At 40.9% G+C, this 22,636-nt stretch overlaps 1 protein-coding gene across 1 annotated transcript in view; it reads right to left on the bottom strand.

The window, feature by feature from the left end:
* Nucleotides 1–22,636, bottom strand: part of CHD5 (chromodomain helicase DNA binding protein 5) — a 1,012,157-nt gene that overhangs the window by 536,146 nt on the left and 453,375 nt on the right. Inside the window, exon 5 of the mRNA XM_078640953.1 lies at nucleotides 5,939–6,177. Within this exon, the coding sequence (XP_078497079.1) occupies nucleotides 5,939–6,177 (239 nt within the window). The remainder of the gene's footprint in view (nucleotides 1–5,938; nucleotides 6,178–22,636) is intronic.

Genomic DNA, 22,636 nt, shown 5'->3' with positions numbered 1-22,636 from the left:
AGTCAACTTAGGGGTTACTAATGATGACACATTAGAGCTGGTGTCTACTAAAACAGAAATAACTACTATTCGTTTAATTACTACTTTCAACAATCAAGAAAGGAAAATCACACAAATATTGAAATCCAATTTGCCTATCCTTAAAACAGATATCACATTAGCTCCCCTGTTGGAAGACATACCTGGAATTACATTTCGCAGAGCGCACTCTATGAGGGACGCTCTGGTTAAGGTTAGTCCTGAGATTATCATTAAACCTAATTGGCTTTCCAATAGAACTGGGTTTCGGAAATGCAGTTCGTGCAGGGCCTGTAAATTTGGAACCAACACTACTGAATTTCATGAAGGACTCACTATTACTGCTATTAAAATCAATAATCTTTACACCTGTAAAACCGATCATGCAGTTTATGTTTTAAAATGTACATGTGAGTTACTTTATGTTGGTAGTACCAAATTACAAGTATATAATCGTATTTTTCAACATCTTCGGGCCATAGTAAATTCTGACCTTAGTTACCCTGTGGGGCGTCATTTTAAATTAGTCCATAATAACAACTTAAACGATTTACAGTATTTTGTTATTGACGCTGTTCCTCTTTCTAAGAGAGGTGGTGACAGGGAAAAGAAATTGAGACAACTGGAAAGCCACTACATAGTACTCCTTAACAGTAAAATTCCCAATGGTCTGAACATGGGGGAAGATCTTCATAATTTCTTGTGAATATTTTAGCTTTTCTCATTTTTTAGCACAATGTTTTATCGGTTTTACCTGTATTTATGGTTTTACCTAATTTTATATTGTGCTGAGGATGTTTAATTGCTAACTTATCGAGTTTTAGTGAGATGTAAAGCCTTGATTGGTCACTTTTATCTTGGTTAACTTGATGCAATGTTTTCTCACTTTTGAAACATATATTAGATTTAACCTTGTTTCCTTTTTTCTTTTCTTCTTTTGGATTACAAAATCATTGACATCTTTTTATGATGTCAACTAAGATGCACTTTTTTTGCTAAATAGGATGTATAAGCCGTTTTTTTGCACTTTATTGCACTTTGCACTTTTTCACTTTGTTAAGAGTTATATGCTGCTGATAACTTGTTATGTCTTAATGAATTATCAAGCTCTAGTCCATTTTATGGGCTAACATTATTGCATTATTCTTGCACTTTATTACATTATGTGGTTATTTACCTTTTACTGAACTGTGTTCCCTTGAATCTCCTTGGACGATTATTATGAAGTATTATTCTCCTCTGTAGTATTGGGCACTTGCCCTTAATTGTTTCAACGCCTTTTGCATTGTTAATATATGAATTAACATCACATGTATATTGAAGTGTGGATGTGATTAGTATTTTTTCTATGTCCTTGCTAAGTTATGGGCGGAGTCAAGGGAAATGACCATCAGTATTTAACCACATGTATCTCTGGGGTTGTCATGTGATCAAGTCCGGGTTTCCCGGACGAAACGCGTCATGTTGCCGTTCCCATCGATGGAATAAAGCACTTTATCACAAATCCCTCGTTGTGGTCTGTACCTGTGTCTGTGTTGGTGCTGCCAGCTGGTTGCTCACACTACAGGATTGTGGAATCATATATATGTCATCAGTGATGTCATTTGAGATGTCATCAGTGATGTCATCAGTGATGTCACTGACCATGTCATGAATGATGTAATATGTGACATCATCAGCAGTGGATTGCGGGTGCGCCAAATATAGTTAGTCCAACTAACTATATATGAGCAATTTCAATGGTTTTGTATGAGTAAAATGTCCAGCTAACTATAACACCACTAAAACTTATAGTTTTTTGAGTGAATTTCAATGGTTTTTTAAATGCTAATACCTAACTATATATGACCTGAAACCTATGGTTTTTTCAGTGAATTTCCAAGGTTTTTTAAATGCTAATACCTAACTATATATGACCTGAAACCTATGGTTTTTTCAGTGAATTTGCAAGGTTTTTTAAATGCTAATTCCTAACTATATATGGCCTGAAACCTATGGTTTTTTCAGTGAATTTCAAAGGTTTTTTAAATGCTAATTCTATTAGCGGATAACGTTTAAATATATTAATATCCTAGTGGGACCACCTGAGCAGCCCTAAGGGGTCAGGGTGTTTCTACCCTGCCCCCTTTTTGTGTTCCACACGTTTGTTTTTCTACTTTCTTGTGCCTAATTCCTAACTATATATGGCCTGAAACCTATGTTTTTTTCAGTGAATTTGCAAGGTTTTTTAAATGCTAATTACTAACTATATAAGGCCTGAAACCTATGGTTTTTTCAGTGAATTTGCAAGGTTTTTTAAATGCTAATTCTATTAGTGGATAATGTTTTTATATATTCAGACTTTTTTTAATGCTAATTCCTAACTATATAAGGCCTGAAACCTATGGTTTTTTCAGTGAATTTCATAGGTTTTCTAAATGCTAATTCCTAGCTATATAAGGCCTGAAACCTATGTTTTTTTCAGTGAATTTGCAAGGTTTTTTAAATGCTAATTCCTAACTATATAAGGCCTGAAACCTATGGTTTTTTCAGTGAATTTCAAAGGTTTTTTAAATGCTAATTCCTAACTATATATGGCCTGAAACCTATGGTTTTTTCAGTGAATTTCAAAGGTTTTTTAAATGCTAATTCTATTAGCGGATAACGTTTAAATATATTAATATCCTAGTGGGACCACCTGAGCACCCTAAGGGGTCAGGGTGTTTCTACCCTGCCCCCTTTTTGTGTTCTACACGTTTGTTTTTCTGCTTTTTTGTGCCTCAGTCTATTAAGACCCAAGATGGATGCCAACACTTCCTGGTTAGAAGTGTCGACAGCCAATGACCATGCAGCTTTCTCGGGAAGGCATGCAGATTGGCTGCCACTGTCTGTCAACACTCAAAACCAGGAAGTGTTGGCAGCCATCTTGTGCCTTGTTAGAACCAAGGCACAAGAAAGCAGTGAAACAAAGGTGTGAAACTCGCAAAGGGGCCAGAGTAGAATCACCCTGACCCCCTAGGCCTGCTCAGGGGGTCCCACAAAGACCCCAAAGGCAATTTTTTTATTTTTTTTCTGTAAATGTCGGGGTACGCGTACCATGCGCGTACGGTACGCGTACCCCGCGATTTAAAAAAAATAATAATAATTTTTGCCTTGGGGGTCTTTGTGGGACCCCCTGAGCAGGTCTAGGGGGTCGGGTGCTTCTACCCTGCCCCTTTTTTGAGTTCTACACGTTTGTTTTTCTGATTTCCTGTGCCTCAGTCTACCGAGGCACAAGATGGGTGCCAACAGTTTCTGTTTTGGAGTGTTGACAGACATTAGCAGCCAATCAGAATGCAGCTCGCGCTCTAGAGGTACGCGTACCGTACGCGCACGTATGCGTACCGTAAGCGTACCGGTAAGCTCACGGGTAAGCTGCTACAGATATATACATTTTTTTTAACCTAAATTACTCAAAATCCACTGGAGCACATATCTTGAGACATAGCAAAGGCACATCGGGCTACCAGTCCCTACAATTTTGCTAAGTTTGGTGAAAATCCATTCAGCCGTTCGAGCTAAAAGTGCGACCGACCGCCCTATGGAAATTAACATGGGGAAAACACGTTTTGGGACCCCCTTTTATCTCGTCCCTGCTTGACGGATCCCCCCCAAACTTTCAGGGAAGGACCGGAGCGCCGCGAGGCAAAGTTGCTGAAAAATCAGGCAGATTCCTCAACCGGCGCCAAAGGTATTCCCAATAGAATGTTGCGATTTCCCTATGGAAATCAATCCTAACTATATATACCTACTGGCTATCGCCAGTAGGTAATATATATATATATATACATATGTTCATTTTCAGGGCATAGGGACCATGTCCCTGAGTCCTGCAGTGACTGACACTACATATTGTTGAGGTTGTGGCCACCCAATCAGGATTGACTAGATCCCTTTAAAGTGGCCAGTCAGAGCATATATGGACATGAACAGTCTCGATATACCTATTTTTTAACCCCTTCATGACTATCCCAAGCATCTCTTTAAAAGTGAATTTCTCTAAAATAACTGAGAAACTTTTCACCAAATCATGAAAACCACACTTTCTGAGTAACGGTCTAACTTTCTCCCAAATGTGGTGTATTGCCATTCAACATTGCTTCCCAAAATTTCCTATGGGAATTAGCATGAGTAAATGACATTTTGGGGTCCACTCTTTACCTTGGATACCTCCTGACGATCACCCAAAAACTTCCTAGAAAGGAGCTGAAGTGAATTAACTTTTTTCAGAATGTTCTGTGAAGAGTCATGAAACAATGCAAAAGTTATTAGTGAAACAAAAACCACTCTTCATACATAAACTCTAACCTAAATATAGCTACACAATGGTGACTGCATCCTGTCAGACACTTATTCACTTTTTCTCCTCATATCTTTCTGAAATACTCCATCTGAATGTCCCACGGTTCATCTCTTTTCCCTTCAGTGCCCTCTTTTCACTCTCTCTTCCACGTATTTTCTTGAATCACCTTACTTTCACCATGTCTCCACACACATCCCACCCATTCACCTGTAAGCATGCCATTTTCACCATGTCTCCACACACATCCCACCCATTCACCTGTAAGCATGCCATTTTCATTAGCTGTTGCCCTGTCTATATTTTGACAGATATGTACCTCAGCTATGTACCTCCTTCACACACTTTCACATAGAATCACAATTACAACTGGCACACTTGACCATTGCTCTGGGTGCTCTGCAGAGAGGTCAATGATTGGTTGCAAAACATTCATACATACGAATCCAAAGGGCTATTAGGAAGGGACGCCCTTGGCATGCCCGTTCCTAATAGCGGGTCACACACCTCGTTTTGCGAATTGGTAAAATTTACAGATTCGCAAAATGAGGTTTGTACATGGCCATGCCCTAAATTGCGGTCGCAAACGGGTCGACTGCCCATTCGCGACAGCAATTTAGGGTTGTACATCTGGCCCAAAATGTAAACAGGGACAATATTGCTGTTCCTAGGCTCAGAGGGCAGTGTCTGGGGATCAGGACAGCTCCAGATGCAGCAGTGGCCCCACCTATCAAGCCAGCAACATCACTAGTAACATACACAGAACTCAGATTTACAATTACTCCTTGATTCACCTCTGAGGCCACAAAATGCGTGACACTAACACAGGGTTCTATAAAACTCCTCTTTTTGGTAACCCTATGTGTGAGGAGTCTACCCACTGCAGAAAAAACACTTGGTAGAAATGAATTGAATGCTAGAGTGTTGGTCTGTTTTTTCTTTGTATGGAAAATGTTATCCATATAAAAGTTTACCCTTATGCAGCTGCATTGTAAACCTGGTAATTTTAATGCACTTTGCCATATTTTCTCAAATCCTGCATCTGGAGCATTTCACTGTAAATTTAGTATAAATAATTTAAGTAATTGAAGTTGCTTATGCATAACCACAGCTATGACTGAATCACTGATGAAATCATTTGGCTTGCCTTTACCTGACCTCCCCTCTGACTCACCACTCGAAGTACACACTACTTTTATTCTGAGTGTAACTTATCAATACATACAAATAGGCATGCCTAGTAGAACTTGTGTGCTTCTACAGCCCAGCATGCAAAACCCAGGGTGGAGGAGGGTGGGGGGGGGGCAGATCATGTCTTTTTAAATCCGATATTTGATTTGTATCCATAATTTAGAAACTTTTTTGAGAAACAAGTAACACTTAGAACTTTGTAAAAAGCTTTGTGTGCCTAGCCTTACTACGAAAATTATTGGACGATATGTGGCAGAATATAATATTTGAAAAAAGTAAAAACAGGAATTTATACATGCTGTGGTAATGTCAAGAAGCTATATGGTTTTCCTTGTCCTTTCCTTGTAAATTTGTCTTGGTAATTGACAGCTTACAAGAAAACAAGCTCTATGTGCATGTTCTTGACTGTACCTTTTCCCTCTTTTGTTTTCGCTTTCCGGATGGGCGTTACCAGGTTGGTCTGTGGGAGGTTTGCAGAAAGAGGAGGTGCAATTGTTACTGTTTCAACCGCAGCAGCAACAGCTGCAGCAGCTGCCGCTGCAGAACTCCCCTTCAGTGGATTATTGGCACTGAACTCCCGCCACTTGGCACCCAGGACAGTCATCATCTTGGACATTGGGATTTTGGGATTCTTCTTGGCAATTAGAGGCCTATAGGAAAAAGATACAAACTTTTACTTCCACTTGGACAAATGTAAAAGAAAGGTCATATTAAACTTAACACATTAAATAAAAATACATGTACTTGTATAAAACATCTCCAACTCAATAAATCACATGAATAAACAACTTGAGGCACTCTATAGAAAAAAAACAATTAAATCACAGTGTACCCCCAGATTTGTTTGCTTTCAGAACATCTAGATTTTGACCTTTGTTGATTCATAAAGCATGTTAAACAGGTCTTCTAGTACATATGGGCATTTATAATGGCTTCCCGTTCCCCTCCAGGGATACTACTGTTAATGTATAAATGAAAGTTCGCGAACACCTGTGCAGATGCAGTATCTTCACCATGTTCCCCCATCGTTTTGGTTTTGGCAACAATTGGTGGGGTCCCTGATCCTCTGACTCTTCAAACTACAATTCCATTGCTCCCTATCAACACTTTTTGGTGTACACTGAGATCAGTTCAGAATGGTTTGATATGTCCCTCTAGAGGTCTGAGCTGGCTGCTCCCTATTTTCTCTTGGACTAAAATGACCCCTGAATGCCCTGCTGAAGTTCTGCATTGCCTGCACTGCTTTTGCTGTTGCCTTTGCCTTGATCATTATCTCCACCCAGACCCAGGATATCAGCAATGCAGACACAGTGAGTACAGCTCTCTCTACCCCTCACCCGAGTCCAGAGGAAGATTTCACCAAGAATTCAACAGCGGCTCCTCCACTAGTCAGAGGAGCGTCGCCCTACTGCTCTCCACGTAGTGCAAAGGTAAAATAAAATGATAATAGCAGAACTTTCTTATCATTTTATTTTTACTATGGAGAGTTATGGAGCGGCTAGGTTAGGGCAGGGCGGGGCTGGGCTTGCGTGACGTGATGTGAGGAAGGAGGAGTGGTTGGTACACCATGAGTGTGCATGACGGTTTGGCCGACCGTCTTGGGCCGGCCTAACCAACAAGCTCACTTAGCATGTTCTACAACGGCCTGTATTGCACAGTCTGGGTGGAGAATATGCACAGGCTCACACTCCCTGTCTGAGTGCTGAACCACGGCACTCAGACCAATCACAACGCTGCTGTTGTGCTGGTGACAGTAGCGCCGTGATTGGCAGGGGGAATCTGTGAGCCTGGGTGTTGTCAGGAACCAGGAGAACAGTGAGGACGGAGGTGAGGCGACGGCTGGTACAGACAATGAGTTGGTAAGTCTTCTTTTTATTTTTTCTAAAAGCAAAAATGTGCTTCTGCCAGATAATCACACTCACTCTTGGCAGTAAATTTTTATTACTTTGCTCATCATTTGACCCTGCTTTTTGCAGAGGCCCATCACCTATTTGGCCTTCTATTCAGATTGAGAAGAGCCCACGTGGACAGGTGTAAGGATTTTGAGCCTGTGGCTTGTGCACTGTTAGTGTTGGTCAGAGTGTAATCTCTGACTCGTCATCATTATGACTGGGTTCTTCTGAGTCAGGAGCTGTGGTCTAAGAGTCTTTAAGGGCCCTGGGTTCATCCCCATTTAAGGGACTAGCACTGCCTAACTGTAGTCCATGATATACATGATATAGCATGAAGTTCATGGACAACTTTACTTCATTTCCTGAACTCTGGGATGCAGCTAATTTCACCTGTCAGTTATAGTTGTGCTGTTTTTTAAAACCCATTCATTTTTTTGTTTTAGCTTACTTTAAGTGCTTGTGATTAGTAGCCGGGCAGAGAACTACGCACATAAAAAAATAGTACAGGCCTATCCTTTTACGTGTAAAATTCTCCACCACGAATGTGGAGTCTCTGCATTCATAGAATAGCAAAAAAATGTAAACTAACACAAAAGGGCACGTTTACACTTGTGTCTCACGCTCTCATTGTTGCTCACTACTGTATTATGAGTCAGACCTAGGAAGATACATAGTACATTTTCTGCTGAATTCTATACAAATTTCTTTTTTGTTGCAGTTTGTGGGTAGTACTTGAAAATAGTATTTATATTTTGATTTGTACTTTTTTATTTTCTAAAGTTTTGTTTGCATATAATAAATCTATGATTTGTTTAGTTAAAACGTCATTTTGAAGTAATTGTGAGTTTGAACCACCAAGTCTGCATTTTTGTATAATAATTAGCATTGGTGCTCTGTCAAGTAGTAAGTGTTGAACCACAGCATAAACTTTAGGGGAAATATTGGTTTACTCTGAGAGATGCTCCCTGACCAGGTTGTGTAAGAGCAAGTCCCTGTGGCGTCTTCCCCCTCAGCCTTAGTAGCGCTTATCCTGCATTGTCTAATGTAGAACTTGATCACAGAGCCATCAGATAAATCCTCTTTAAATCTGAAAATACTGTCGTTTACACCCCAAAAACACTGCCACTAAAATGTAGGAACCAATAACTAAACCAACAAACTATTGCAAACTATTATGAACTTTCTAAAGAAATGTTGGCTCTAAAATATCTACACTTCATGCGACCAACAACCTGAATTTGTTCTTTATTGCATACCAATATGACAGTTAAAAGGACGATGGATGCCATGTCCAAGTAGTGGTACCAGAATATTGTTGTCAGAATACTGTCTAGCATATATTCGGTGTTGTATCCGGATGCGGCTGGAGTTACACAGCGTTTTCGGAGGATAGAATCTAACTGACAAATGTAATATCTTAAGAGCCTGATGAGAGACTGCTCAAAGCATATATTCTTTCCTGTGTTACTGGAGATTACCACATTTGTGTGAAGATCTTTAACAGAATTGACGGGGAAATTCGTTTTTTCCTGATGCACAATCGTTTTTGAGTGCCCTCAAACAATACACTCATACTCCTTTGGAAAGTGATTTCTATCTAACCTCGTCATTGATAGACTTGAGGTGATCTACTATATAACTTTTGGCTGGTGGAGCACATCATTGACTGCCTATGTTTCTTGTCTATTCTTAGGTGGCCCATCGATTTGAAGTGCTGCCTCCTACCTCTTAGGTCCCCTGTCCGCCCCAGTCCTGATGAAGACCCATAGCTGAGGTGCTAATCTACCCACCAATGCGCCAGGGTCGAAACGTCGACATCCTTCCATCCCTTCTTCTGGAAACCTGAATCCTTACCCCCCCTCCCCCTTTTGTCCATTGCTTAAAGATAATTTTTTTGAATTAGTTTTTGTTGGGTCAGGTTTCTGTTATAAGGAATTGTACCTTATTCCTCTAATGTGAATTGTTTAATCTTCTTTTCTATTAATCTTTCCTTTCACACAAGCACTTTTTCCCTGCACTTTGCTACTGCGCCTGGCAGTTTTTTAATTGATGTATGTATAAAGTTTTTAAGAAATTGTAAATATTCAAATAAATGTAGATGTTCGGCATGAGCATCTTTTGGAACATTTGATGGGTACATTGTATATATATGCATAATCAAGAACATTTCGCTCTCTTTTTGCTCAGGATTAATTCCAATATACTAATAGCTGTCAAATAATTGATTCATTTTGAGTATTGATTATAAGTCTAGGACTATTTTCATGCCACTCTGAAAGAAAAGCCGTTTCTGCATCTAATGATACCAATGCCAAATTGTTTTTGCTGTTTTTATACTCCTCTGTAATTTGTGTGAACTGACTATTCATACTGTTGCACCCAAAACCAGCTAGTGTCAGTGAATCATAATCATAAGCAATTCTACATCCTAAAAAACAGGCTAGGATGGATGACACCAGATCACACCACAGCCCCAGATGCCATTCAGAGAATGCTAGTTTGTACCATTTAACCTGGGAATGACAGCACATACAGATACTCTGGGCAGATATAATCGCAACAGTATTGATTATGATAGACTCTAAAGTTGAATAATTTGTCAAAACAAAACAGAGCCGGGCCTCTCATCAGGAGGCAACTTGCACCATTCTCTTGTTAGGGCTGCCTAAAACAGAACCAACTACTAACCATGAAAGTGGGGAGAGGATATGGTGCAATGGCCAGAGCTGCTGACTTTGAAGCTGGGGAACTAAGTTTGAGTATCGGCGTCAGCTCAGCATTCTGTGCTTCTGGGCAAATCACATAATCTCCCCATGCTTACCATACATTAATATGCCTTAACTGGTGCTCATGAACAGCGCTGGGGTTTATGATTAAGCTGAACACCGGAAACCACCGGCTCAAATTAAGCACTAGCAGGCACTGATTGTACAGTTGAGCTATGTCAAGGAGATACCCTTGGAAGTGAGATCTCTGGCTGCAATCACTTTCTCAGGTGGTAAAGTGGAGATTAGCAATGTACTAAGGTGAGAAACACACCCCAAAAAAAGATTGGCTAAAGGAATGGACACAATGTAACTTCAAGAGGGAGACATTTGCCTGTCTACAAACCCCAACTTCAAAACCTAAAGATATCAGGAGATCCCTTTAATTATACCTAAGGCTCCTCGTTTTCCATTTTTACAGATTTTTCAGATTAATACAGACAAAAAACAATATGTTTCCTGTCTGTATTTATTTTTGAAAGCAGAAAATTGTGTTTCTTGCTGGTGACTCTCCTTGCTGTTTTTCGTGATTTCCAGGACAACAGTTGAGCAGATAGACCCCATGGGAAGTTAAACAACAGTTTGAATTTTCCCTAAATACCTGCATATGCTAATATATATTTGTATTATAATGGTTATATTTACCAGTGAGTATAATGTTTCAATATATTTGGCTGCTAAATTTGATAAACACGACAGAAGCAAAGTATGGTTTTTCAGTTAAATAAATGTGAAAAGATGTCATTTTATGACTCCTTTATTCTCAAAGCACAAAATAAATATGGGTAAATATCAGTAAGATGGCCTAAAAAGAAATATGGATAAATACAGATGGAAATGTTAGAAAAATTAAATACCATAAATCTGGAAGCCCTAATTATACCTAAACCACACGGAAGAAGATGAGTTACAAGTTTGGAAACCCAGTAATGCAATAATAGTGCACTGCTTTGTCAGTTGCATAGGTGACAAACTATGAGGCTATCTCTGAAGAGTTGGATTGGGACAAACCAGCCACCCCCCCACTTTGGCTAGTATACAGAGCAAGACTATGTACTGTTAGAAGTATGTGTGATGTTGATTGTTGATTGTTGATATACTAATATAATAATTATTACTAATTACTAATATAATAATAAAGATAATTATATAATAAAGAGAGAGCCCAAACCTTTGAGGCGGGTAATCTCAGGAACCACAGCACCAATCACAACACCCAATACAGCGTTGGAAAGGGCAGTTGCAGCAGAAGGACATAGGCTATGCAGACGCCCACCATATACATTTAAAAGGTAAAAGAACCGTGTCAGCAAAGAAGTCCCTTGTGGGCGTGTCAGCGTTGTGCTGTGGGCGTGTGCTGGGGGCGTTACAAATGCTAGGGGCGAGTGGTACGTTCCGCCCTTCATGCCATGTCTCATATCGTGTGCTGTGGGCGTGTGCTGGGGGCGTGGGCGTGTGTGGGGCGTGGGATTACGGAAAATAAAAGCGAGCATTGTGCCCAATATTTCATTGTTTTTTCTTCCCAGGTTCTGTACATTCCAGCTCCGGGTGTCCACCCTGCTCCCTTTAAATACCCCTGCACCCCATAATCATAACCCACCCTTACTCCTTAAAATACCCCAACACCCTTAAACACTAACACATCTTAACCCTATAAATATACCCTGTACCCCACAACTCAAACCTATCCCTAAACACTAAAAATACCCCTGTGCCCCAAAACCCAAACCTAGCCCTGAACCCTATAAATACCCCTGTACCTCAAAACACAAACCTACCCCTGAACTCTAAAAATACCCCTGTACCCCAAAACCCAAACCTACCCCTGAACCCTAAAATACCCCTGTACCCCAAAACCCAAACCTAGCCCTGAACCCTTAAAATACCCCTATACCCCAAAACCCAAAACTAGCCCTGAACCATAAAAATAACCCTGTACCCCAAAACCCAAACCTACCCCTGAACCCTAAAATACCCCTGTACCCCAAAACCCAAACCTAGCCCTGAACCCTAAAAATACCCGTGTACCCCAAACCCAAACCTAGCCCTGAACCCTTAAAATACCCCTGTACCCCAAAACCCAAACCTACCCCTGAACCCTAAAAATACCCCTATACCCCAAAACCCAAACCTAGCCCATAACTCTAAAAATACCCCTGTACCCCAAAACCCATACCTATCTCTAAACCCTAAAACTGCCCCTGTACCCCATAACCCAAAACTATATCTGAACCCTTAAAATACCCAAACACCCCAAAACATATACCTCAGTACCCCAAAACATATACCCCAATACCCATACTTACCTTATCCAAACATTAAAAAAAAACATGCTTTTACCATTCATGCATTTACAACGAATTTCGTTGTAAATGTATGCGTGGTAAAAGCATATAAAATGTAATGCCATGCGTTATAATGGCATTGCGGAGTCATGGTACTTTCGTAATGAAAGTATGTGGAGTGATGGTATGCGGAAAGAAAGGTAAGGAATAATGGGTGTTTACCCTCCCCCGGTAAGTACAATGGTGGCACGGCGGCCCACATCTCGAGCAACATACTCATATTTTTTCAACACCGATTTGAAAAATGCACAGGTCTCTCTCATTGATGGCCAGCACCGACATACACTTTTAGACACACCTCCCGCCACAAGTTCTAGAATTGCGAACTTTAGAGCTGGGGAGCTATGTTCGAATCTCGGCATCAACTCAACATCCTGTGATTCCAGGCAAATCGCTTTGTCTCCCCGTGCCTACCACAAATGAATGTGTTCTTCTGTAATGTAAATTGTGCTCATGCCATGTTGTCGAGTTCGCGCTATATAATATTGCAAGGAAAAATAAAGTAGGGAAACTCGAGTTCACACACTACTGAACACGCACTCTTAAGTGCATCAGCAGTGCACTGTGAATCGGAGCGTTTCACAGGCCTGTCACAGATAAGAAATGCTATCAAAACGAAATCCTACAAAACAATATACTACTGGCCGGCAGCAATTCATACCCAGACAACGTCGGGACGGGCTGCTAGTCACAATATATAAGCTCTCATTACCTACATATGAGTTATAGCTTCTTCACGCCATGGTTGTATGTAGAACAGCTCTATTTGAGCATGTGATAACACACCTGTATCATTGTGAATATATGTCATTTACGTTATATTTGTATTGACATGAATTCACTAAAATATAAAATAAAAAACGGACATTTTCATTGCCATGGTCCTACCCGGCTTGAATTCAAAATGGTCTTCATGTAGTAACACTGGCACCACACCTATCAGCCTATTGGCCAATACCTTGTAGAATATTTTTGCATCATTATTAATCATAGATGGGTGTGGAATGCTTTGTAGTCCAATAGGTCCTTGTATGGCGTAGGCATCATTTTAATTAAAGTTTTCCTCATGGAGTGAGAGACTGTCTATTTCAGATGCTTCTGTTAACATCTCGAGCATCTTATCATTAAAAGGTTCCCTTGTACAGCTAATATAATTCTGCCAATAGACCATCACTGTCAAGAAATGTCCCTAAATTCAGGCCCTCTGTCGCTTCGATGAATTTAGATCTGTTTCAAACAGCTCACACAGTTTCTCTGGTGAGGTCAATCTGCCTAATGTAATACCTTCCAGGTCCTTCTCATGTCATCAAATGACTCTTCAGGAAGGTGTTTCAACAAGGAGTTTAAGTATCTTTGGAAGGTGCAGCTTACACCTTACTGGGTACAAGCTATCATGCTGCCCTCATCTCATAAACAATCATGAACATTCTCTATTACAATAATCATGGGGTGAACATGTGGATAACAAACGAGCATTAGTAGGAGATGTTGTATGCTGGTCGCTGGTGCATGCATCTGCTTTTATATTGTGTAAGTTCTGCCCCACCTAATATGTCCCCTCTCTTTTCCATGAAGATACATTCTCTCGCAGGCACTAGCTTGCCCAAACCATCTTCTGAGTTTCTAGAAAACAATGCTGCAGTAGCGTAGAGGAAGTCAAACTTGATTCTTTGATAAGCTTTCACACTTTAAAGGAGTTTTCCTTAGCAAAGAGAAAATATATTGGTATTATTTTTAACACTGAATTATACTGGTTGTTCTTGACCTTGGGTCCGTTTCTGTTTGCTTGTTTTTGTAGTTTCAAAGGTGTGCTTTGTCCTTCTGAATTTCAGATGGGGTGTTAACTTCTCTCAGAGGAACTGTAATCTGACTGCTAATGTTCCTTTAATTTTTGAACCCAACACATCAAGTTGAATTACATTGTGTATGTTTTGTAACATAATTTATCATTATGCATTGTTGTATTGTTTGGCTATTGGTATGTTCTTGTGTTCCTAGTGGAGGTGATGACTTGGGTATTGCCTTAACTTTCTGGTTGTAGGAGATCAATGTGGTGGGTCTTTTATTACCATAAAAGATCACACTGTAAAGCCTGGAAGTAGTGTCCTTTAGGTGGAGTCAAGTCTTTTAAATGATGCTGCCTTCATGCTTAGAAAACCATGCATGTGTGAGTCAGTTTCATGTCAATTTGATTACTTTTTTGGGGGGTTACCGAATCTTGGCTTTTTATCATCTTTAGGAAGATAAGTCTACTTATGTGAGTTGCCAGCTATCGGCTCTGGTAGGCAGCATTGCAGGGTCCCAGGGCCCAGATCCATTTTGCCTTTTGATAATATACTCTTCAGATGCTACAAAACATAATCTAACTATTCATCTGCCTATTCTTGGAGAAGAGGGTGATTGCAAGATGCTAAACACGAGTTTATTACCAATGCTTTGTGTCTGCTTTAGAAAAATCTTATGCTTGGAGCTATGACTCTCATTTACCCCCTACTGAATGACTGGACTGGTCAGATATTTAAGATTTGTGGTCAGAGTCGGCTTCCTGATTTTTTTTTAGAATTGCTCAGCATTGTTTGATATGATAGTGTTGGTATCTATTCACCTTGTATAGTGTTTCTAGTTGTCCCAAGATTTACATCTGACCCACTGGTTTTTCCAGGCAGATCTTGGTTTCTCCTTTCGAGACAATTTAAATTTCCTTCCTAGGCAGGCTGTGCCTCACTGTGGTCATCAGGCTGAATGAATTTTTTTGAAAAACAATAGAATCCTCATAGTGGCTTCATGAGGCTGCAATTTGGACCTTGGGAATCGGGAATAGGTGACGACCTGTGTTTACTCTTCACTTTGGGTGAGGAGGCCTCAGTGGAATGCATATCTAGATAGGAGCAATTGGTATGTTCACAACAGAGACACTCGATGACGGTTTTTCTTGGTGAAGTAGATGTCTGTAAAAGGACAGCATGGTTGTTCACTTTAGAGAGGATTATTCACAAATAGAAATGTACATGTAAGTAAACCCATAGGAGTAGATTTACTCTTGCAACTTTCAGTAACTTTACTACTTTTGCCTCTTCACCATTTAAGAGTGTAAAGTTACTCAAAAGTGTGTATTTACATGTCCACACACCCTGAAGTCAGGGTGCGGAGCTTTATCTATGAGTGTAAATCTACTTCTTGTAACTTTTTACATGGTGGTTGAGGTCGCTGGGAAAGTTTGACAATTTAAATGTAGAGCAAAATAAATAAATAAAATTCTACAGCAATATTAACTTAATTTTTAATTGAATATTGAATTATTTGTATGCAATAAATTAAATGAAAATACTTTTTCTTAATAAAAATGACAACCTAAAGAATAACATTTGTATTTATTAGTTATATAGCAAAAGTATTTAAAGTTAGCCATAGAATTAATTTAGATTATTTTATAAATTAAAAAAAAAACTACATTGCAAGCTTACAATTAAGAAAAGCCTATTAACATATATAATACATTAACATTTATATATACATATATTTATGGACATGTCTATATATATCTATAAATATGTTACATATATATACATATATATATATATATATATAAATAACAATAAATTACAATTAGTTATATGATTAAAAGGTATTTAATTTAACATAAGTCCCTATAGGCCTTTATTGTCTTCATTATTTTCAAAGGGAGGGTGTTGGAGAACCAGTGATTGGCAAAGTGTTACACTGAACTTCGCCAGCTCTGAGCTGGAGTACAGTTATGACAAATTTTATTGGTTGTGATAACTATTGAAGGGCAGTTTGTGCAGTTGTGAATAGCAATGGCATTACTGTTTTGTAGGTTTGTGCATGTACCTCGCTAAACACCTCCCTAGCTCTCTCTTAACCCCTTCCTACTCGATCTAAACCACTTCTTTTTTTACATAAATATTTCAGATTTTCCAGCCAATCCCCCCATTCCTCACACATTTACTACTAAAATGTATACCTGCATATGCTGAGATCCCTACGGTCTCCGCACATAAAAGAGCGGAGAAGCAGAGGTGTAGACATCCACATGTAGGATAGGGAATACTATTTTGTACGTAAGCAGTACTACTCTAGTGCTACTAAACATGCTACAATATGCATTTTATGGATAGGCCCCAAAGTCTTCTGCCTGGTAGTTTAAGGGGGATATTCACAAGGAAGTGAGGGAGAGAGGCGTTAGCCTTCTTGTCTTAACGCCTCTCTCTGCGACTTCAGAAAAGCAAGGCTGCACCATATTCACAAAGACATGGTGCAGCCTTGCTTTTCCCCCTGCTATGGCCCTAAGTTTCACAACTTAGCGCCAACGCAGGCACCCTTTCCTCAGAGTGCAAGGGTGCCTGCAAGCATGGAGGTTTGTTTATGTACAGAAAGGTGTCCCTTCCTGCACATAAAAAAACATGAAATGCCAGTTTGTAACTTACATGCGTGCTGCTTCATACAGCACAGATGTAAGTTACAAAACGGCATTTAAAAAAAAAAGGTTTGTTTATGTAGAAGCAGGTACACCTTCCTGTACATAAACAAACCGTGGCACAGGGTAGAACACATGGAAAATGTAAAAACAAGGAGAAATAAAGCATTTCTCCTCGTATTGCCAACTTAAGACCAGGGTTTTCCTGGTCTTAAGTTTGGGGTTAGCTCCTATTTACGCTGCCCTTGTGAACAGAAGGCAGTATAGATATCAATGGGTGTTGCGGTGGAACGTCCACCACAACACCCACTGCACGCCCCTTTCACGCTAAACACAGCGTGAAAGGGAGGCCTATTCACAAGACAGCTTAAGCCACATTAAGTGGCTTTCTGCTGCCTTGTGAATAAGGCGAGGCCCCTATCGCCACCACAACGTTGACGTTGTAGTGGCGATAGGGGCTTGTGAATATGCCCCTAGGTCTCTAAGTGCAATGGGGTGATTGTACTTCCGACAGGAGGTACTGGCAAACTGAAAAGTCCTGCATATGCTTAGTATTTGCTATCAGTTCAGATGAACAGACCCATCTCTGAGACCGGTTAGGGTGGGGCATAAGGAACTCCAATATCATTATGTAGTTGTGGTTTAAGTCTTTAATACCATAACCTTAGCATCATGTCAGTCTGTAGGCTATTGCGCTGGTTTCCAGAGTGAGCCACATAATTCGTGAAATATGTCTCTGTCGTTTTTTCTCCATTAAGCGGCGTATAGTACTTACCCGATGATGGAGTTATTCTGTTTCATAGTTCTCACTAATAGCATGATTCATATTTCTTTCCCTATTCTGCCTCACCAAGGGCTTCAGGCATGTGCCTAACCCCAGGCTCAAAAGTATGTCACATAGAGCATGTAATCTGTTTATTTGATTTTGGCACTTTCTGACCGTGAAGTAGACATGCTATTAATTAGTCTGTATTTACTCACAGAGGATATAATTTCTTGCTTGTCTGTTTGTTATTCTGCCTGCTCTTAGATCTATAGATTATTTTGTCAGTCAAATTCATCTGATCTATACTAACTTCAATTACTTCATTTGTTATGGAACTAAAATAGTATGCATTATGCTTGATGCAACCCATTTCACGTATAGTTTGTTGCAAAATTTGCCTTTAACTTCAATTAATTTCGAGCATTTGAATGCGATGAAATTTACAAGAGGTTATCTAGTGTTTCTCACTCATCTAAAGGGTGAGAAATAGTATTCTTTATTCCACCTTTCATCTCATCCAGCACTAATCAGTTGGCAAAGCGCATTTCAGCTTCTTCTCATTGCTATGACCTCCATTTGGTGATTCCTCCAAGAAATGTGTGTGGTGAAATATAATGCATACAAATATAATAAATAAGATATACTTGGCTGTGTGGCCGGTGGCGGTGCCTGAAAGCATGACGAAGGGTGAATATGAAGGTTAATTTCTGCCTATATCTAACTTACCTTAGGCATAAACTGGTTGGTGATTAGCTTTTGCTCCGGAAAAGGTAGCACTTTCTTTCTCTGCTGTTCTTTTGTCGTCACTATTTGTTAACTCACCAAAACAACAGCCCACACTTCTGTTTACCTCGCCCCCCACTGCACCAGCCATCACATTTACAAAATGTGTTTGTACAGTTTCTATGCAACTCTCGCTTTGATATCCCCAGTAAAATCTTCTATTGGGTGCTTCTTTTTTCTTTTCTATTACTTACACATGATAATCATTGAAAAAGTCATTTTTTTGTTCAACTTCTTGGATATGTATTGTAGGAAACTGATCTTGCCAAAAATAAATAATAACGATTGCTGAAAGTGTTGGTGAACGTTTACAAAGCCAGTAAACTATTTGTTTTACGAAGGAATTATTTTGTTATTTGTTTTACGAAGGAATTCCTGTGTTTCCTTTCTTGGCTGGAGTTAGACTCTTTTGAACAACGAATTTTTTTGGTCATTGATAACTGTGAAGAATGATTTAAACTCCACAACTGCTGAGTCGGTACTAGAGGTGTGTGAAATTGCATGTTATTTTGAACTAAGCGAAATGCGGTTTGTAGGTAACTAGAGCCAAAATAACATGTTGGGAAATCAACAGGACTCTGGTTCGAGGATAAAATATATTACTTGAGGAAAACATGGTCCTCATGAACCATCTCCTGCGGACAACAACGGCGAAAATCACATAATGCAGCATTCCCCCAAAATTTGTGACGTTTGCCTATTGGGAAATTCGCTCATTCCCCCAAATTCCTATTGTGTCGTTAAAGGTTCGCCAAGGCACAGACGTGAAATATGCCTTGGCGAACTGTGACTACTACAATAAACAAACTCCGAGTAAAAGCAACGTGGGGGTGAAGTTCAGAAAGAGAACAAACAATTCAAGCCTGCCCTCTGCTAGAACTAGTAGGTCATATTTTCGAAGACCAGCTACTCTATTACTCCCTAATGAGGCTGAAGGGCCACTGACTGGTAGGAAATTGACTACTTGACTCACAAAATGACCGGGTTTAACCTACTATTTCAATCACCCAAACGAAAACATACCATTACAGGTTTACAGCTTATTGCTGTAACATGGAGGCAGGAACGCCTCTTAGTCATTAAGCATTCCTGTGTTGTAGACTGCTTCTCTGTTGCAATAATTACTGTGGTGTTAAAATCTTAACTCAAACCCTCGTACATAAGAATTATGTGATCATTACTTAACATAATTTAATAATGATATTAACATCTGGCACAGTACGCAGCAGGCCTCGCGGTGGGACTTAGGAAGCACTGCTGTGGAGCTTATTACGCGATCATCAGAATTTGGAACAAGGAAATACGCAAGCTTGATGTCGGGCTTTTTGATGAAACTGTAGGGAAAACATGAAATAATAAAAAGCCACGGAAATACTGGTGTGTACAAAAGGAATCCACATGGTAAAGAGCCACAGACCTCCTAAAATATGATGACAGTAGCGTATACCTGACTGGCATATTTGATGTACTGGTAAGTCCTTCTAAAGTGGTATACCATTTATCCTGGACCTGTATCTCAAATGCTACTAGTGGGCTGCAGCCGCTAATTTTGCCACCCACAGAAGTAGCCTTTCAAACCTGTCTCAGGTCTGCCACTGCAGTGCCTGTGTGTGCAGTTTACTGCCACTTAGACTTGACATTTATGGTTTAACTGTGTTTATAGAGATCAGATAGAAAGGACAGATAGACATCACCATGTACATTTTAGCTGTGAACTTTCAATATCAAGACGTGCAGTCAAATAAAGTAGTTTATAGACATGGATGCAGTGTTCAGGGGACAATGAGTCAAGTGCTTGTACATGGAATGTAGAGGATAAGAAGAAACAACGGAAAATAGAAGAACCCAGCCCCCTTACCCCAAAAACCTTCCCTCCCCTTCCCCGTCCAGTGCTCCCTTCCTCCCCCCGAACCCTCCCCACCTCCCTACCCAACAGTGCTGAATCTGCCGTGGTCAACTTAACAGTCTGCCTTCTCCGGTTCCGTGAGTCTCAACAATCTCAGATACCGGGGGCATGTGATTTCTCGGAATTCGGTGGACAAAAAGGACCTAAATGGTTGCCATAGATCATCTTACTTGTCCCCCTCCCCCGCCATGGTGAGTGATAATTTCTCCATTCCGAGTACATGCCATAACCGGTGTAGCCATCCTACAAAGGAGGGTGTGGTGGGAGTACGCCAATGGGCGAGTATGTTTTGTACTGCAGAGCCCAATGCAATACCCATTAGCCTACCTCTGCGGGATTGTAAGGGATAGGTCAGTGAGTTAGGGAGACCCAATAGAATATAGGCCAGGAAGCGCGGGAGTTCTGTCGCAAAGTGTTTGTCTGTTTCATCCAGCACTTGCACCCAGTATGGTTGAATCTGTACACAGTCCCATAACAAGTGAACCAGGTTGCCAATCTGGCCACAGCCACGCCAACAGATTGCCTCTCAACTGCGGTCCATCACATGTAGCCGTTCTAGGGTGTAATACCAATATGTCACCACCTTCGTGAATGTCTCTGTGAGTCTCATGTGATTCACAGAGTGACAGGCCCTATAGTAGATCCCCTCCCAGTCTTTGTGACTAAGGGTCCTACCTAATTCTCTCTCCCACCGCTCCCTGCCTGGGTTGTGTATGTATACCTGTGTAGTTTGCAGCATCTTATAGACATCAGAAATGAGTTTAGTATCTGACTTGCGGGAGATGAGCCATCATTCGTATGGGAGAAAACGTCTATCTGCGCTTGCTCGTACCTGCGGTTGCAGTGCCCAATGCCTCACTTGAAGATAGCGTAGCCGCTCGGTCTCTGGAAGGTTATACTCCTGTTTGAATTGGGGAAAGGGGACAACCCCCTCTGTTCCATAGATGTGATATAAGAAGCGGCAACCCGCAGGCCTCCAATGGGCAAAAGCCTTTCCCACAGTGCCCGGGGTAAAATCGGGATTATCGACCAACGGAGTGAGTGGAGAGGGGAAGTTCTTAAGGCTGTGTGTGATGTTAGTGACGTCCCACACGTCAAGGGGAACCCGCGTTATATATGAAGTGTATAAGTTAGGGGGCCTGTGGGGCTTGCGGAGAAAAGGGATTTCCTGCAGTGGTCGTCCCGCCAACGCCTGGTCTTGAAACAGCCAGTGTTTCTCCAATTCCCATTTACTCCATTCGACTAGGTATCGCAATTGCGACGCTTGAAAATACCGGTGGAGATCGGGGACTCCCAAGCCTTCCATCTCTCGGGCAAACGTGACCAACATTCTCCGCATCCGAGGTTTCCGTCCGTGCGAGATAAATTGGGCCAGTTCAGATTGCGTCTGCCGGATCCACCCAGCCGGTGGTCGCAGCGGAAGGGCACGGAATAGACTTGGCATTTAAAAGTAAATGCCTTCAAATACCGAAGGAAACACCATATCAGGCGTGCATTGGGAGCTGCTCTTCAGAACATCTTGACACACTGGGGTACTGATACAATCCCAACACAGCTGATTTGGCTCCACCGTTTATGGTATATACAGGGTATGGGATAGACTCACCCTTACCCTCACTGCCAGCGACAAATCGTATAGGGAGATGTGGCACACCTTCATTGCCCTTCTATCCGTGGAATTTATAGAGTTAACATGCCCTAGATATCTTCACTTACTGAGGTTAGCGGATGTAGTGGCCACTCTACAGGCTGACTCTAGAGGCACAAGTGAGGCCACTAATGTAATGTAGTTCCTTACAGAATAAAGACCTTCAAAGTGAGCATCCAGGGAAAGGGAGTTGGGGGCGGGGAGGGATGTTTGGGGACTTGTTGACACAGGTAGAATGTAGAATCTCGGAGCTGAGCCTTGCACTCTCTGTAAGCTACTGTGTCTTTTTGTCAAAATGCAATAAAGAGATCTGAACCATAAAACGTCTTGCCAGGCCTTAAACCAGCGGTGGACGGCACAAGTAAGCATGGTGGGGCAGGATGTGGAAGGGGGAAAGCCGACAGACGACGGAATAGGTATTATTTATTTACTTAATTATACCTATTCCGTAACCTGTCGACTTCACCCACACCGCCCCACCTCACTGCCACACTGCATTTACCTGTGCCGGCTGCTGCTGCCTTAAACTCCCCTTTCATTACATAGCAGTCACCTCTAAAGTAGGCCCT

This window comes from Lissotriton helveticus, chromosome 5_1 (assembly GCF_964261635.1).
Source record: "Lissotriton helveticus chromosome 5_1, aLisHel1.1, whole genome shotgun sequence".
Taxonomy (NCBI): domain Eukaryota; kingdom Metazoa; phylum Chordata; class Amphibia; order Caudata; family Salamandridae; genus Lissotriton; species Lissotriton helveticus.
This window is presented reverse-complemented; position numbering and strand designations above follow the sequence as displayed.